The sequence below is a fragment of the Oncorhynchus mykiss genome, chromosome 23 (genome assembly GCF_057628025.1).
Source record: "Oncorhynchus mykiss isolate SJ-2025 chromosome 23, ASM5762802v1, whole genome shotgun sequence".
Taxonomy (NCBI): Eukaryota; Metazoa; Chordata; class Actinopteri; order Salmoniformes; family Salmonidae; genus Oncorhynchus; species Oncorhynchus mykiss.
Genome location: NC_143044.1, coordinates 29992470 through 30010673, shown reverse-complemented (window position 1 = coordinate 30010673; position 18204 = coordinate 29992470). Strand labels below are relative to the sequence as shown.

Genomic DNA, 18204 nt, shown 5'->3' with positions numbered 1-18204 from the left:
CCTGGTCAATCAGTCAAACTGCTGGGCTGAAGTGAAACAATGTGGTCAGTCTGGTATACGAGGCTAGAGATTGGCACAACATGATGGTGCTTCTTACACTATGTCAAGTTTAGTGTTTTTCTTAGGTTTTCCTCCTTACCTTCACAAGCTGTACATCTTGTCTGATGAGCTGACTCTGAGACAGCTGTTCTCGGTTGACTATCCACTGGTGTCTGAGAACCTGGGGGGCCGTCAGCCGTTGGTGTGGATCCACATGGAGCATCTTAGTTACAATGTCCTATCAGAACCCAATAAAGAAATAGTCCAGTTAGGACTAGAATGAAAATGCAGCGTTGCAGCTAAACAAATGTGGATGGGATTTTATTTCAGACTATCATGTACAACAGTTGGATGTGAATTGCATTTATTAATCAAATTCAACAGTGCTGTGTCATTAATAAAAGCCAAGTAAACTCACCTTTGCAGCATCAGAAACTGTATCCCAGTTTCCTCCGATGAGGGCATATTTTCCACTACCAATGCGAGCCAGTATTTCCTCCGGGGTGTCATTAGGACCATTGGCAAAAGGGGTGAAGCTGTAAGCACAAGTGTGGGGAAGGACAAAACAATCAAACACTTTTCAATAATACTTTAGGTAACGGAGTTAACCTTTTTCACCCTGCTCTACCATAATGAATGTGCTTTCCTGTTGCACAAATAATTATGTATCTGGGTTTGTTTGAATTGGGGGTCTTATTTCTTTTAGTATCTCAAATCAAAAAGAAATTTAATTGGTCACGTACACAGTTTAGCATATGTTATAGAGGGTGTAGCAAAATGCTTGTGTTACTAGCTCCTAATAGTGCAGTAAAATGTCAAACAAGTAGGGCTACACAAAAAACAAAAAACGAAAAACAATATTTCAGAACGAATCCAATTAACACTATCAGTAATCCACATGCAATCTATGCATATATACACCAGAAAGAAATATACTAAGAATGATATGTACAGCAGTAGATATAACTGTTATAGTGCTTTCAGAAAGTATTCAACCCTCTTGACTTTTTCCACATTTTGTTCTGCCATAGCCTGAATTTAAATTGAGATGTTGTGTCACTGATCTACACACTATACCCCATAATGTTAAAGTAGAAATTTGTATGTAGAATTTTTTACAAATGAATTACAAATGAAAAGTTGACATCCACCTCATGAGTCATGTGTATTCAATGTCATGAGTATTCAAACCATTTGTTATGACAAGCCTAAATAAGTTCAGGAGTAAAAATTTGCTTAACAAGTCACACAATACATTTCATAGACTCACTCTGTGTGCAATAATAGAGGTTAACATGATTTTCAAATGACTACCCCATCTCCGTACACCACACATACAATTCTCTGTAAGGTCCCTCAGTCGAGTAGTGAATTTCAAGCACAGATTCAACTACAAAGACCAGGGACGTTTCCAATGCCTCGCAAAGAAGGCACCTATTGGTAGATGGTTACAAATAAAAAAGCAGACACTGAATATCCCTTTGAGCATGGTGAAGAAATGAATTACACTTTAGATAGTGACTGGGTGTATTGATACACTATGACGATACAGGCGTATGTACTAACTCAGTTTCTGGAGAGGAAAGAAACCGCTCAGGGATTTCACCATGAGGCCAATGGTGACATTACAACAGTTAAAGTATAAATGGCTGTGATAGGAGAAAATTGAGGATGGATCAAGAACATTGTAGTTACTCCACAATTCTAAACTAAATGACAGTGAAAAGAAGGAAGCCTATACAGAATACAAATATTCCAAAACATGCATCCTGTTTGCAATAAGGCACTAAAGTAATACTGCAAAATATGAGGCAAAGAAACAACATTTTTGTCCTGAATACAAAGCCTTATGCTTGGGGCAAATCCAACACATCACTGAGTAACACTATTTATATTTCCAAGCATGGTGGTGGCTGCATCATGTTATAGATACGCTTTTCATCCATAAGGACTGGGGGATTTCAGGATAAAAATAAACATAATAGAGCTAAGCTCAGGAAAAATCCTAGAGGTCAACCTGGTTCAGTCTGCTTTCCAACAGAGACAGGGAGAAAAGTTCACCTAAAACTCAAGGCCAAATATACACTGGAGTTGCTTACAAAGACGGCATTGAATGTTCCTGAGTGGCCCAGTTACAGTTTTGACTTAAATCAGCTTTATAATCTATGGCAAAACCTGAAAATATCTGTTTAGCAATGATCAACAACCAACTTGACAGAGCTTGAAGAGTTTAAAAAAAATAAATAATAATGTACAATCCAGGTGAGCTAAGCTTTAAGAGACTTACCCCAAAAGACTCACAGCTGTAATCGCTGCCAAAGGTGTTTCTAACACATATTAGTTATTTGTCATTTCTTTTTTAGAATTTTTCTTCAACTTTTCTTAAATTACAATTAAATCCATTTTAATCCCACGTTGTAACACAACAAAATGTGGAAAAAGGGGGCTGAATACTTTCTGAAGGCACTGTATTAGCTATGTCAAGAATCCAGTATAAATACGCGGGGTGTATAAAAAGTGTAAAAAAAATGCAATGTACAGTGGTAGATACAGTAGGTCAGAATGAGCTAGGTCGAGAATACAGTATACACACACCGTGTGGAAAAACAGTATAAAAGAAACAGGAAGTGTCCAGTGTTTAATGTCTCTATATACATGGGACAGCAGCGTTGGCTGTTGGTGTGTGTGAGTGTGCGTGTCTTTGAGTATGGGCTATATGTGAGGTGCTATTTTTAGGCCATTTCTCCAATACCCTTATTGAGCTAAAAATAATAATAATGGCATCTAAACAGTGTTTGACATCTATGAAAGAATTCAGCTTTTTTTCTAATGCCCTGATGACAGAGATTTAAAACATGAGCCACAGGCTGGGACATTAAATTGTCAGAGCAGGTCCTGAGAGATTTGGCATTGTGCAGAGTACAATTAAAATTACTCTACCGCAGACTCAACCTCAGCTTAGAAAGTAATCCGTCGTCCACTGTCCCTCTCACCGTTCCAAAAATGAGTCCTGAATCAGTGGTTGCCAGGAGAGGTAGCACAGTCCAGAATTCATTGTTTTTTGTTTGTTACTGCGAAACTGGTTTAGCCAGATTTCTAGCAAACGTAAACTGTCACGTAGCAAAAGGAAATTCGGATATAAATGGTCTGACCCTGCGTGTTCAGTCTTCTTGAGGTTTAAATAAACCAGCGAATTAGGATTACCCTGCGAGCATAGTGTAGAGTAGGATTCCCAAACTCCAGATGTCACAAGCAGCATCATACCCCTGCTTCTTCAGGACCTATGAAAGACATGAAGAATCTGTGTCATATCACAATATAGAGATATATAGCACTTGAAATAAATAAGAGCTTATCAAACCACTCCTTACCTCAGGAGCCACAAAGTTTGCTGTGTAACAGGGCGTCATGAGGAGACCATTTTCTGCCCTTAATTGTTTGGCGAACCCAAAATCACAAATTCGGATCGATTCCGGATCTCCCGTTTCATCCACATAGAGGATGTTGCTTGGTTTAAGGTCACGATGTACAACCTATGACAAAATAAATAAATAAATTGCCAGTATGAATATGTCCTAGCTAGGAGCACTACTCCTTTCACTTTGATACAGATTTTAGTTGGACATATACATTCATGATACTGACCCCCTGTGAGTGAAGGTACTCCACTGTCTTGGTAATAGTGCAGAGCACAGCAGAGGTCTCTCGCTCAGAGAAACTCTTCTGATGGAGGATTCTGTCCAGCAGCTCTCCACCTCTCATCAGCTCCATCACAAGGTACACATACTTCCCATCGTCATAGACCTAGGGGCCAAAAAGACAGTTTAATACCACGTGGAGTTATTTATGAACCAAGAGTACATTAGTCTAGTCCTCAGAGCCCACAAAAAGTGGCTAGTGAAAATCTAATAGAGATACAAATGGACAAGAGAAGATGCAGTCAAATATGATGGTCAGTGAAAACTCAAGTTTGCAGGACACATTTTTCATTAGTCATGCAAACTCACAAGGTTCTCTGTCCTTATGGAGGGCTTTCAGCATGCGCATGTGTTTGAGTCATTGAATGATTACTTACATCCTTCAGCGTGATAATGTTTGGATGCTGCCCATATCTCAACAGAATCTCAATTTCCTCAGATGGATCTTTTTTGGCTCTGTCGATGATCTGAAAGACACACCACACCCCCTGTTAGATTAGAACTGTTTCTTAAATGTAATTTATTCAGCAGACGCTCTTATCCAGCGACTTACAGTAGTGCATACATATTCGTACTGGTCCCCCTGCTTGGTATCCTCTTACGATAAAATATGTGTGACAGAGCATCATCTGCACAAAATACAGAATCATTGTCGCTGCATGAATCATCCTGACAGAGTCTATATTATAGTTGAAAGGCTTTTAGTTGTTCCAGGATTCAAGGAAGTGAAATGTGTAAACTACATACAGTATATCACAAAGCTACTATAATTAAAGATGATATATCATTCTGGAATCCTTGTACTGATCGTAACGTCCCCTTGCTGCGTATGATGCTGTTTCTTATAACTGATTGGCCGTGAACATCATTTCTCTCCAAGAATGATGAAGTACCTATAAAAAATATTCCTCTTAAAAAATCTACCTATACGGTTCACTTACTTTGACAGCATATTCTACACTGGTGATTTTGTGGATGCAGCGTTTGCAGACGGAGTACGCCCCCAAGCCCACATCCTCCTTCATCTCATACCCATCAGTGAAATGGATGTTGGTCCCATGAAGTTGCTGAAATGACAAACATACCCAGGCATCATGAAAACGTTTAAGCCTCTGCTCATATTTATGCTCTAAGCTTGTCATCTGATTTCCTTACTATTCGCTCATGTCATAATCCTGCTCAGGCAGACTAGAGAATCCATCAGTCTTCCTATAATCCTCAGACATATTCAGGGGTAGCACACTGGTATTCAAAACAGATCTACTGTAGCTATCAAATTATTCCCCTAGGAAGAATTGTCCTTGAAGAACATTCTATGTGAACAGTGTTCCAGCGAGAGTGCACTTTGGTGGCATTTCTCTTTTCTCTTGTGATGTAATGCTTCATATGTGAAGATTTTATTGCTGTACAGTATGTTAAAACACAAATAAGAGCAAGAAAGGTGAATTGAAAATGTTCACAGTAATAGTCCATCTTGGGTTCACACATCCACCTTGCCGTCTGCAGTATAGTCCATGCTATTCTATTGTGTTCGCTGAGAGACCTTGTCTGCACATATGTTGGCTCATTCATATTCATCCACACTGCAGCAGCATGTAATCTCACTTGTTCAATACAATGAAAACGTTCACCGTTGATCTCTGCACCGCCGCAGCAGAGGATCCAAATGTTCTCAGAACGCTGCCACGGCAGAGCACACATGGCCATGATGTCAGAGGGAACTAAGTGTTCTCACAAATCAATATGCTTTGCTGAGGGCACTGGGAGGCCTCTCTGGTGAGTGACTTCAATGAAATGCTCACTCAGGTATAAACCATCTGGTAAGAATCAGTCCGGGTGGTTATGTAAGTTGATCTGTTTTTGTGTGTGCTGTAGGACGGACACACAAGAGGGCCTCTCTGGAGCAGTGGCTAAGAAACAACGATTGATATTCCCCTCGATGTTGATACTCTTGTCCGGTGGTTACGTTTAATTAATGGGAAAAAATCTCTCTCTCTCTCTCTCTATATATATATATCTATATTTCAATCTCATATATCTCTAGAGATCTCTCACTCTCTAGAGATATATCTATCTCTCATCTATCTATATATATATATATATAGAGAGAGAGAGATATATAGAGATATATATATATATATATATATACAGTGCCTTGCGAAAGTATTCGGCCCCCTTGAACTTTGCGACCTTTTGCCACATTTCAGGCTTCAAACATAAAGATATAAAACTGTATTTTTTTGTGAAGAATCAACAACAAGTGGGACACAATCATGAAGTGGAACGACATTTATTGGATATTTCAAACTTTTTTAACAAATCAAAAACGGAAAAATTGGGCGTGCAAAATTATTCAGCCCCCTTAAGTTAATACTTTGTAGCGCCACCTTTTGCTGCGATTACAGCTGTGAGTCGCTTGGGGTATGTCTCTATCAGTTTTGCACATCGAGAGACTGAAATGTTTTCCCATTCCTCCTTGCAAAACAGCTCGAGCTCAGTGAGGTTGGATGGAGAGCATTTGTGAACAGCAGTTTTCAGTTCTTTCCACAGATTCTCGATTGGATTCAGGTCTGGACTTTGACTTGGCCATTCTAACACCTGGATATGTTGATTTTTGAACCATTCCATTGTAGATTTTGCTTTATGTTTTGGATCATTGTCTTGTTGGAAGACAAATCTCCGTCCCAGTCTCAGGTCTTTTGCAGACTCCATCAGGTTTTCTTCCAGAATGGTCCTGTATTTGGCTCCATCCATCTTCCCATCAATTTTAACCATCTTCCCTGTCCCTGCTGAAGAAAAGCAGGCCCAAACCATGATGCTGCCACCACCATGTTTGACAGTGGGGATGGTGTGTTCAGCTGTGTTGCTTTTACGCCAAACATAACGTTTTGCATTGTTGCCAAAAAGTTCAATTTTGGTTTCATCTGACCAGAGCACCTTCTTCCACATGTTTAGTGTGTCTCCCAGGTGGCTTGTGGCAAACTTTAAACAACACTTTTTATGGATATCTTTAAGAAATGGCTTTCTTCTTGCCACTCTTCCATAAAGGCCAGATTTGTGCAATATACGACTGATTGTTGTCCTATGGACAGAGTCTCCCACCTCAGCTGTAGATCTCTGCAGTTCATCCAGAGTGATCATGGGCCTCTTGGCTGCATCTCTGATCAGTCTTCTCCTTGTATGAGCTGAAAGTTTAGAGGGATGGCTAGGTCTTGATAGATTTGCAGTGGTCTGATACTCCTTCCATTTCAATATTATCGCTTGCACAGTGCTCCTTGGGATGTTTAAAGCTTGGGAAATCTTTTTGTATCCAAATCCGGCTTTAAACTTCTTCACAACAGTATCTCGGACCTGCCTGGTGTGTTCCTTGTTCTTCATGATGCTCTCTGCGCTTTTAACGGACCTCTGAGACTATCACAGTGCAGGTGCATTTATACGGAGACTTGATTACACACAGGTGGATTGTATTTATCATCATTAGTCATTTAGGTCAACATTGGATCATTCAGAGATCCTCACTGAACTTCTGGAGAGAGTTTGCTGCACTGAAAGTAAAGGGGCTGAATAATTTTGCACGCCCAATTTTTCAGTTTTTGATTTGTTAAAAAAGTTTAAAATATCCAATAAATGTCGTTCCACTTCATGATTGTGTCCCACTTGTTGTTGATTCTTCACAAAAAAATACAGTTTTATATCTTTATGTTTGAAGCCTGAAATGTGGCAAAAGGTCGCAAAGTTCAAGGGGGCCGAATACTTTCGCAAGGCACTGTGTATGTATATATATATATATATATATAGATAAAGCGATAGATAGATATATATATATATATATATAAGACAATAGCCTGAAGCCAGTGTCATATTATCTACAAATATTTTAGATTATTTGAAGTATTTAAATTGAGTATGGTTGATAGAGATGAAAAACAGACATGATTAGTCCTCTCCCTCTAGTCTATCATTCTCACTTGGACAATAGTGTTGACAGTTGAGGTTTGCCGTATTTCAGCAACGGACTGCTCCTGGTCCAGATTAGTTGCCACGAAGCTGAACCCTCGGAAGAGCTGGTGTGTGTTGGCACTAGGAGGGATACCCGGCGAGTCTGATGGGAGAAAGGTACAGAAAATGTTACAACCACTACTGTCTAACGGGCAGGCACGAAACAAACATGGGAACTAGGACACATTGGCAACTGGAAATACATCACAGTTGATTGAATGTCAGTTATCATTAAATTGACTTTTGAAAAGGTTAGTCCCATTGTTCTATACAGCTGTGGCCTAGAGGGTCTTGTCGACAGGCAACTGCCCAGCTCTGATTTTGCAAACTAGCAGCTGATATAGGAGACTAAATATTGTCACTTTTGTACCACATTTCCTTGGCCCATGGACTATGATCCACTGAAGGATATACAAATTTCAGAGGATTCAGTATTCAAATACTTAAAGTTGCAGTTGGGTGACTTTATGCGGATATATAAGTGTGAGTTTATGTGGACATTATAAGAGGGGGTTGTTTGTCAGTAATTGAGTGGCAATTTTATGTCAGTGTGTGAGGGTAACCCAGATGCATGGAGAAATTATTATTCTGAGCATAACTATGAAGTAAAACATAACATGATTCATGAAATTATGAGGCGACAGGGATGCAAGCACGTACGCACGCACGCACAGATGAACTACTTCACCTACAATTACCAATCACCTGTTGGTGTGCGGGAGGTGAATTCAGGGTCAAAGTGGAAGGTGTCATCTGGCCTGCCCACTGCTGGTTTGAATGGAGGCTTGATCTCTCTTCTGTAAAGTTTCTTTGGTTTCACCATGAGGGGAAAAGGAAAAATAAAACTTGTATTTTTCCATTTAGTATTTGAGCTACAGATGTAGGATCCCGTTGCAGGAGAAGGACCCTATTGCAGATTAACTGTCTTGCAATGCAGAAAATGTAAAACTTCAAGAGTATTTGAGGTTTAAAAAGGATTCTGAAGTTTGTAATTTCCACTTAGAAATGTCAGACTTTTCCCCCCCTTACAAAAAATGTATCAACACCTACAAAAATGTCTTAATTATAATCCACATATTAATTTACTGATAATCCTGTTGCTGCAGGATTATTGTACTGCTGTAGAAAACTGGCTCAAATGTAAGGTCCTACATCTGTAAGTACAAGGTCTGGGGTAAAATACATTTACTTCTCGTCTGAAGGTATGACAATCAAATCCTCAGGAGGACATATCCGAAGCAATGCCTTTTATGATTTTTAGAAAGGGTTATGAAGAGCTTTATACTCACATTCCAATCTATATTTCCAAAGAAATTATGCCTTTTAATCTCCTCGACTCCATCTGGTCCAGCACCTAACAGTAAAATGCACCAGAACATTTAGATTGAATACTATTTTTAGCTTCACTGGGCTGTAATTGCTCACTTTCTAAAATTCTAATCACAAGTATCTCTGCTCCACCATATTATTCAGTGAGAATATGGGGTATTATGGGGATTATTAGGCTACACTCTCTAAACATGATGAGTGATAATGCCCTCGAAGCCGGGGTTTGGAGGATATATTGCCACTGGTGTTGTTTGTCAAGGGCCAGCAAACCATACCAATATATCCTCCAAACACCGGCTTCGAGGGCATTATCACTTTTCTACAACGGGTTACCAACATATTCCAAAAATTATTTACATGTTTTCATTAAACACGTTAATTAGATTAATTTATTAATACTATTTCATCCTTCCACAAGATATAGTCCCGACACAAATCTAGGGTTGCTGCCCAAGCCAGCTGGTCGTTCGTTCTATCGGTTCGGTTGCCAGAGACGCGACCCAGTTCAGTCTTTTTGTTCTGTATCTATGGACGCGACTCAGTCGTTCGTACTTAATGTTCCATAGCCATACTGGCTGGCAACGTTCTTATCCCTTGCTCGCTAGCTAGCCAACTATGGCTAACTTACAGTCACGTCAAAAAGTGCAGCCAGAATAACAACAAAGTAGCCACATTTGAATTTGTTTAAGCTCTTTTCTAGTGACATTTATTTGGATACATCCATAACAATGAGCTAATGAGGCGCGATTTCGCCTGGAATAGAAAATGTGCTCACTCACTCGTCAGGACTCCGCTGTTCAGAGGAGCTAGCCAACAACACAGCGAACACAATCACTTCAAACTGAAGCTGGAAAGACAGCAAAGTAGCTGCACTTCATTTCGTTTGACCTTTTCTCAATTGACATTTGTTTGTATATATCTATAAAAATGATGCCATCTGATTCATGATTTCGACTGGCTGAAAAACGCTGCCTGCCTGTCTGTCTGTTTCATCCGGACTCCCGACACATTCATTACTATGGGACAGCTGCAGATGGAATTTGAATACTTAAACAATGTTGCAAATGTCAGAGAGACAGACAGCAAGGTTTATATACATCTCCGCTGTTGAAAACAAAGGTTAAAGGTTAAAGGTTAATCTAAAATAAATGTGAGATAATGTCTAGATGCTTTTTATAGTGGAGATCAAGTTTATAAATTGCCTGGCTGGACTGATGAGACAGTGGCTTGCACAGTCAGATGGAACAGAGTAAATAGGCATTTTAACATCAGATTTAGCCAGTGGTAACTTGTGGAATAGACACCAGCTGGAATGCCACCCGTAGACCAACCCATTGTATAACACATAATAAAGCATTAAACCTCTCTACTTTATCATAACCGCCATCGATAAAAGACAGTACTGGCCAAGGCTTTCGACTCTGTCAATCATCGCATTCTTAAATCGGCAGACTCAATAGCCTTGGCTTCTCAAATGACTGCCTCACCTGGTTCATCAACTACTTCTCAGATAGAGTTCAGTGTGTCAAATCGAAGGGCCTGTTGTCCGGATCTCTGGCAGTCTCTATGGGGGTGCCACTGGGTTCAATTCTCGGGCCGACTCTTTTATTATATATATAATGTCGCACTAGCTGCTGGTGATTCTCTGATCCACCTCTACGCAGACAACACCATTCTGTATACATCTGACCCTTCTTTGGACACTGTGCTAACAAACCTCCAAAACGAGCTTCAATGCCATACAACTCTCCTTCCGTGGCCTCCAGCTGCTTTTAAATGCTAGTAAAACGAAGTGCATGCTCTTCAACTGATTGCTGCCCGTCACTGAAATCACTGAAGAGTCTTATATCTCCCTTTCTAACTTTAAGCATCAGCTGTCAGATCAGCTTACCGATCACTGTACCTGTACACAGCCAATCTGTAAATAGCACACCCGTCTACCTCATCCCCATATTATTACTTACCCTCTTGCTCTTTTGCCCCCCAGAATCTCTACTTGCACATCATCATCTGTACATCTATCACTCCAGTATTAATGCTAAATTGTAATTATTTTCGCCTCTTGGGCCTATTTATTGCCTACCTACCTACATTTGCACACACTGTACATATATTTTTCTCTTTTTCCTTTATTTTGTGTTATTGACTGTACGTTTGTTTATGTGTAACTCTGTGTTGTTGTTTTTGTCGCACTGCTTTGCTTTATCTTGGCCAGGTCACAGTTGTAAATGAGAACTTGTTCTCAACTGGCCTACCTGGTTAAATAAAGGTGGGAAAAAAAATACTTTAGGTAAATTGTTACTAATATTTAAACGCAATCATACATACAGAATGACTTCCGGCTTTAATCTGACTGCACCACAGGTACCACACTAGTGATGCCTGGTACAGTTGAAATTTAGCTTGACATCATTACTCTCCATCTTATAAATCATGGAAGAAGTGATTCATGTGGTTATATTCAATCCCATCACTGGTCAACCAGCTTCCACCGAGGGGTAAGAGAGCACATGCATTAACTGTGCTTTCAAGCCTGCACTGTCCCTAAAACCCTCAATGTGAAGATGTAAAATTCCGATTTCAATGCTGTCTGTGTCACATTTAATAAATGAGAAATGGATTATCTAATGCTATAAATTTGTCTTCCAATTAGAGGAGCATGTGAAATGACACACACTATTAATTATCTTGTCTACATACCTAATCTATTGGTAGGATTTCGTTTGAAGAGGGCCCGTATTAAACTTTGCACCTCTGGGCTTAAGAATTGCGGCATGCCAAGTTTTGCCCTACAAAACAACAAAAAAAGAAAATTATTCCACAAAGTAATGCATTTCATATATATTTGCCATACAAATTGTCGTATCTTACTTTAGTATGAGGGCCATTGTTTCCTTGCGATCTTTGCCTTGAAATGGTAGAGATCCTGTCAGCATTTCAAACTGAAAATAAAGACAAACAATGTCAGTACCAATCCTCTAAACCTCTTTACAAAACCACAATTTTGACAGTTTCTTGGATGACAAACTCACTATACTATGGCATAATATAGGAAAATAATATTTTCCAGTTACTACACAGGCACTTGTTCTAACACTGCAGATGCAGAGCAAAAAGAAAGGAAAAGGGGGATACCTAGTCAGTTGTACAACTGAATGCATTCAACTGAAATGTGTCTTCAAGGTGATATCAGTGAGAGTGCCTGGCGGGTTTCTTTTAGAGAGAGCAAAGCTTGCGTTATAAATTCTGTCCCTAAAGGGATACATTTGGCAAGGTTTGTATTGATCTGGTTTTAACGTGAGGCTAAAGTACTGAGCTAAGAAACCATTAGGGAGTCCTTTGTTCTTTAGAGGTGCTGGAGTAATGTGTGGATTAGTCAGCAGCAACCTTATTATAACAGGTATATTCAATCAGCATTCATCTTTTAATATAAGAGGATTGAAGAGGTGAGACTAGTGTTTGGCGTAGAAGTAGTGGACTACTACCATGCCAGTATGCATCGTCATTATGATGTCTCTGCATTAAGATCCACATTTTGACTATAGGTTGGACCATTAGTGACCTGGTCGTACAGGCTGTATGCATAGTGCTGCATGTCCATATACTGTATGCAAACAATTTAATTATATGAAACTCTGACCTAGAGATTGTGTTGCAATAACATTGCAGCCAACCAATAGCTATAGTATGTCTGAAATGCATTATCAAAAAGAAAGGGAGGGAAGTCCACACCATTAAGACGCCAAATGACCACCAGTCAGCACTATGTGTATGTCCTCTTCTGTTGACCACCTCAGGGGCCATGTACTCTATCGTCCCGCAGAAGGAGTACGCTCGCTTGTCATGGTCTATTGCCTCTTTACTCAGCCCGAAATCTAAAATACAATTGATAAAAGGGATTGATGTCAAAGACAGAGGAAAACAGCCACCAGCTATGGGCTTAATGGATTCAACATAAAAAAGAGACTACTGATATATCGGTTTGAACTACTACTACCACTGCTGTATGTTTTTAAAACAGTCTTTAGTCACCTGTTATCTTGATGTGGCCCTCCTCATCAAGAAGAATACTGTAGAGGGAAGGAATGCGACATCAATATATATACAGTACCTGTTATTTCATAGTTGTGATGTCTTCACTATTGTTCTATTAGAAAATAGTAAAAATTAAGAAAAACCCTGGAATGAGTCGGTGTCCAAACTTTTGACTGGTACTGCACACACACACACACACACACAAAAATAGTTTGCCCCTACAGACAGTGAGTCACGTGGATGTGGCTTGATATATAAAGCAGGCAGTAAGGCATTGTTACTGTTCTATTGAACCTTAGAATGGGCAAAACGAGTGACCTCAGCCACTGAGCGTAGTATGATCGCCAGTGACAGGCGAGCCGGCTTCAGTATCTCAGAAACGTCCGGCCTCCTGTGCTTTTCAAGCACAACAGTGTTTAGGGGTTACAGAGAATGGTGCAACAAAAAACATCCAGTCAGGATGTTGCGGTGGTGTAATGGTGGCGGTGGTGTAATGGTGTGGGGAATGTTCTCCTGAAACATGTTAGGTCTCTTAATACCAACTGAGAAACGTTTCCATGCCCTGAAGAATTCTGGCTGTACTGGAGGCAAAGGGGGGTCTGACCCTGTACTAGATGTGTGTACCTAATAAACTATCTGTATAATAGAAATACTTTATATAAAATCTTCACATCTTACAAACCTCTCGACACTGCACACCCATACCATTTATTGGGTGTTTGTTTGTTAGAACTAATGGATCTGTGCACAGCACACTTTTGCCCTTGGGTTGGTGTCATTAAATCAACAGTAAAGCTGGGAATAGCTCGTCCTTCAAAGACAGAAAAAGCAGACCACTGAAACCAGGAATTACGCGAGACCTTCAAACGTCAATTATTCCCATGCTGAGAGTTCCTCGTTTATTTCCTCTCATCAAGTACCCGAGAGCCAATTTACAAGTCCAGGAGGAAAAAGATGCAGAACAGATGCAGCATTGATTGCACCAGAGACCTGTTGTTGTTTTGATAGACCTGTCACAGGCAGCACCACAGAGCAGTAACGCAACCTTGTTGAAACTCATGGATCGGAATTATATGATATCAAATCCGACAGTTATGTACTTGGTCATTCCCGATCAGAATATTCATAAGTCTCGGAGATAAAGAAACAATGTGTAGGAGTACTCATATGGGTAAAAATGTTAAAGCTGCGGAGAATGGATATGCAAGATGCTCTTTGAATAAGGAAGTAGTCTATGGCACAGTACAGTCAGTGAGGCTTTACTTCTCTGGTTTGAGGTCTCTGTAGATGATGCCCAGACTGTGAAGGTGATCTAAGGCCAAGGCCAGCTCAGCCAGATAGAACTTCACATCCTCTTCAGTAAACATCACCTGCAGATGGAGAAAGGTGAAAGATAAAGTCATTGACAAGATGCAAACAGTACAGTGGGGCAAAAAAGTATTTAGTCAGCCACCAATTGTGCAAGTTCTCCCACTTAAAAAGATGAGAGAGGCCTGTAATGTTCATCATAGGTACACTTCAACAATGACAGACAAAATGAGAAAGAAAAATCCAGAAAATCACATTGTAGGATTTTTAATGAATTTATTTGCAAATTATGGTGGAAAATAAGTATTTGGTCAATAACAAACGTTTATCTCAATACTTTGTTATATACCCTTTGTTGGCAATGACAGAGGTCAAACGTTTTCTGTAAGTCTTCACAAAGTTTTCACACACTGTTGCTGGTATTTTGGCCCAATCCTCCATGCAGATCTCCTCTAGAGCAGTGATGTTTTGGGGCTGTTGCTGGGCAACACAGACTTTCCACTCCCTCCAAAGATTTTCTATGGGGTTGAGATCTGGAGACTGGCTAGGCCACTCCAGGACCTTGAAATGCTTCTTACGAAGCCACTCCTTCGTTGCCCGGACGGTGTGTTTGGGATCATTGTCATGCTGAAAGACCCAGCCACGTTTCATCTTCAATGCCCTTGCTGATGGAAGGAGGTTTTCACTCAAAATCTCACGATACATGGCCCCATTCATTCTTTCCCTTACACGGATCAGTCGTCCTGGTCCCTTTGCAGAAAAACAGCCCCAAAGCAGAGGAGCCTCTTAAAGAAGAAGTTACAGGTCTGTGAGAGCCAGAAATCTTGCTTGTTTGTAGGTGACCAAATACTTATTTTCCATCATAATTTGTAAATAAATTCATTAAAAATCCTACAATGTGATTTTCTGGATTTTTTTTCTCATTTTGTCTGTCATAGTTGAAGTGTACCTATGATGGAAATTACAGACCTCTCTCATTTTTTTAAGTGGGAGAACTTGCACAATTGGTGGCTGATTAAATACTTGTTTGCCCCATTGTACATGTGTGATATATGATTGTGAAAATAAAAGCTGTGTTTTTAAAATTGTAGAGTAGCCTACATTGATGTGTTTTAAACAGCTTTCCATAATTCCAATGTCAGGTAGCCTGAGCAAAACAAGAGCACTACCCACAGATGGAACACTACTGAAACTCACTAACTTGATCATAAAGCCAGCTGTTTGGAACCTCACCCAAAATATTTGCATCAAGGATGTTACACATTTACATTTTAGTAATTTAGCAGACACTCTTATCCAGAGCGAGTTGCATTCATCTTAATAAAAACTTTGCTGAGTTTCCTCAGGTAGAGCATGTATTGTTGTATTTCTCTTTCTTTACTAAATAGATCATTTTAACCACAGAAAGATTACTTTAGCTCCCAAATGGAATATGTGTGGGGAATAAACACTGCGGTGCCAAGGAGAGCATTTAATTGCGGTGAAAGTAACAAGTTGCTACCAGCATTAGGGAATCTGCTAGCTGTTCCAGATGAGTGATTTCCAAAACCAGCAGTAATTCATTCATATTTCAATTCCCACTTGTCTGTCGGCCCAGAAGAACAAATTTAAATCTAGAGACAAATTGTTTGCCCAATTTCATTCCAGTTATTATTTACAAAAGGATTGGTAGTAGTCACGATGACACATAGGAGGCAGTAGTTTTAGGAAACATGGGTGAATGGATGAACGCATTTCCAAAGTTGGTGGTCTATTATCCGGACTGCAGGTTGTTTTTATTATTCAATAATAATCAAGGTCTCCATCCATTTAATCATTTATTTGAGCAAACCTCCCCTCAAATACCCCAGAGTTAATTTTATATGATCTATTCCAGTAGGCATACTAGCACACCCGATTCAACTAATCAGGGGCTTGATGATTAGTTGGAGCAGGTATGCTAGTTGGAATTGAACAAATAAGAAGAATGGCTGGGGGTACTCAAGGAGAGGTTTGGAAACAACACAGAGCCCTGCATGAGCCCCCCTACTTGGTTATATCTCTCTGTCTGTAAGGCCAGACGGTATTCCAGGGCGTGTCCTCCGGGCATGTACAGACCAGCTGGCAGGTGTCTTTCCAGACATTTTCAACCTCTCCCAGTTTGTAATCCCCACATGTTTCAAGCAATCCTTCCTGTTCCCCAAAACACTAAGGCATCGTGCCACAATGACCACCGCCCTATAACACTCACATCTGTGATGAAGTGTTTTGAAAGGCTGGTCATGGCACACATCAACTCCGTTATCCCAGACACCCTGGACCCACTCCAATTTGCCTACTGCCCCAACAAATCCACAGACAATGCAATCTCAAGTGCACTCAATTCTGCCTTCTCTCACCTAGAAAAAAGGAATACCTATGTGAGGATGCTGTTCATCGACTACAACTCAGATTTCAAACACCATAGTGCCCTCCAAGATCGGGACCCTGAGACTGAACACCTCCCTCTGCAACTGGATCTTGGACTTCTGACGGGCCGACCCCAGGTGGTAAGAGTAGGCAACAACACCTCCGCCACTCTGACCCTCAACACAGGGGCCCCCAGGGGTGTGTGCTCAGTAGGGCTGTGACGATACCATTATTGCAATATTTTTTTCCATGGCAAAAATGAAAACACAAAGCAGAACAAATTATTTGGTCCTTTAAAAACCTGATGTATGCAAAAATATAGTGTGCTATAGCTGGAAAAATAAATAAATGTGACTCTGGATGACAACATAATTATGTTTGGTTCCAACATTAGGGCTATTTTCCTAAAGTTAAATCTGCTTCAAGTTTTGCTTCCTTGCCACGATACTAATGAGTATCGCGATACTGGTATTGACCCAGCCCTAGTGGCGGTTTAAATCTCTGCTGTTTGTTGCTGTTCATATCAGCCCTGTGAGCTGTGCTGGCTGGAATTCCGTGGATAACCAGCATTAGCCTAAGTTGCTATCGTCATGCCGCCCAAAGTTAAAGAAGTTTGGAGAAATGGCGAGGACAGTGTTTCACTATCACAGTTGAGTGATCTTTTAAAATCAACAAAAACATGTCAACAAGCAATTGTTACAACAGGAAAATAGCTTCAAGAGCTTTGTCCAAATACTGGTGGACTCAACTAACAAAATAATGGGCAATCTGACCAGAAAAGTGTATGTCCTGTATGTCCAGGGAGAGGTGTATGTCCTGAAAGAGACTTGCAGCAAGATGACAACAAACTGTAAGCCCACGCGAGATGACAGCAGTCTGTGGATCATTATTTCAGATGACTGGGAAAACAGTAGTGATATTAGGATATTCTTTTTGACGATATATCATTTCGCTTTGACAATATAGGAATATTATTTTTGCCCTAGTTGGCTGTACCTACACCACAACTCACATTTGTTTTGAGAACTTTTACTTCCATGACTGATTTTCTCATGGCTCTGTCTTGTCCCTCTACAGTAGACATATGGTGAGCAATATGTTTGGAACAATAAAATCACAGTATCGAATCGCAATACATATCGTTTCGGCACCTAAGTATAGTGATAATATCATATAGTAAGGTCCCTGGCAATTCCCAGCCCTACTATCTAGACTAGAGGGACAATCCAGGAGGAATACTATTGTTGTGGATGGCATACCAGTCTCCACATGAGGCCTGGACGGAGTCTGAGGAAAAAGTGGAGCACGCCCACAGGTCTGGAAAACCTGTAACCAGCCCTGATGATAGACCCAGGCCGATAGTTGTCAAGTTCCTGAGGTTCAAGGACAAGGCGGCTGTTCTGGAGAG

The 18204-nt window shown here is 40.3% G+C and overlaps 1 protein-coding gene across 3 annotated transcripts in view; it reads right to left on the bottom strand.

The window, feature by feature from the left end:
- The window catches only part of rps6ka2 (ribosomal protein S6 kinase, polypeptide 2), a 52025-nt gene that overhangs the window by 2992 nt on the left and 30829 nt on the right, over window positions 1–18204 (bottom strand). For all 3 annotated transcript variants that reach the window (XM_090217252.1, XM_036960427.2, XM_090217253.1), the window contains 15 exons: window positions 14364–14470; window positions 13098–13135; window positions 12798–12940; window positions 11937–12007; window positions 11766–11854; window positions 9026–9090; window positions 8442–8544; window positions 7706–7839; window positions 4679–4804; window positions 4115–4204; window positions 3685–3843; window positions 3411–3572; window positions 3244–3320; window positions 458–575; window positions 140–277 (listed from right to left, as the gene is read on the bottom strand). In XM_090217252.1, the coding sequence (XP_090073378.1) occupies window positions 140–277; window positions 458–575; window positions 3244–3320; window positions 3411–3572; window positions 3685–3843; window positions 4115–4204; window positions 4679–4804; window positions 7706–7839; window positions 8442–8544; window positions 9026–9090; window positions 11766–11854; window positions 11937–12007; window positions 12798–12940; window positions 13098–13135; window positions 14364–14470 (1620 nt within the window). The remainder of the gene's footprint in view (window positions 1–139; window positions 278–457; window positions 576–3243; window positions 3321–3410; window positions 3573–3684; window positions 3844–4114; window positions 4205–4678; window positions 4805–7705; window positions 7840–8441; window positions 8545–9025; window positions 9091–11765; window positions 11855–11936; window positions 12008–12797; window positions 12941–13097; window positions 13136–14363; window positions 14471–18204) is intronic.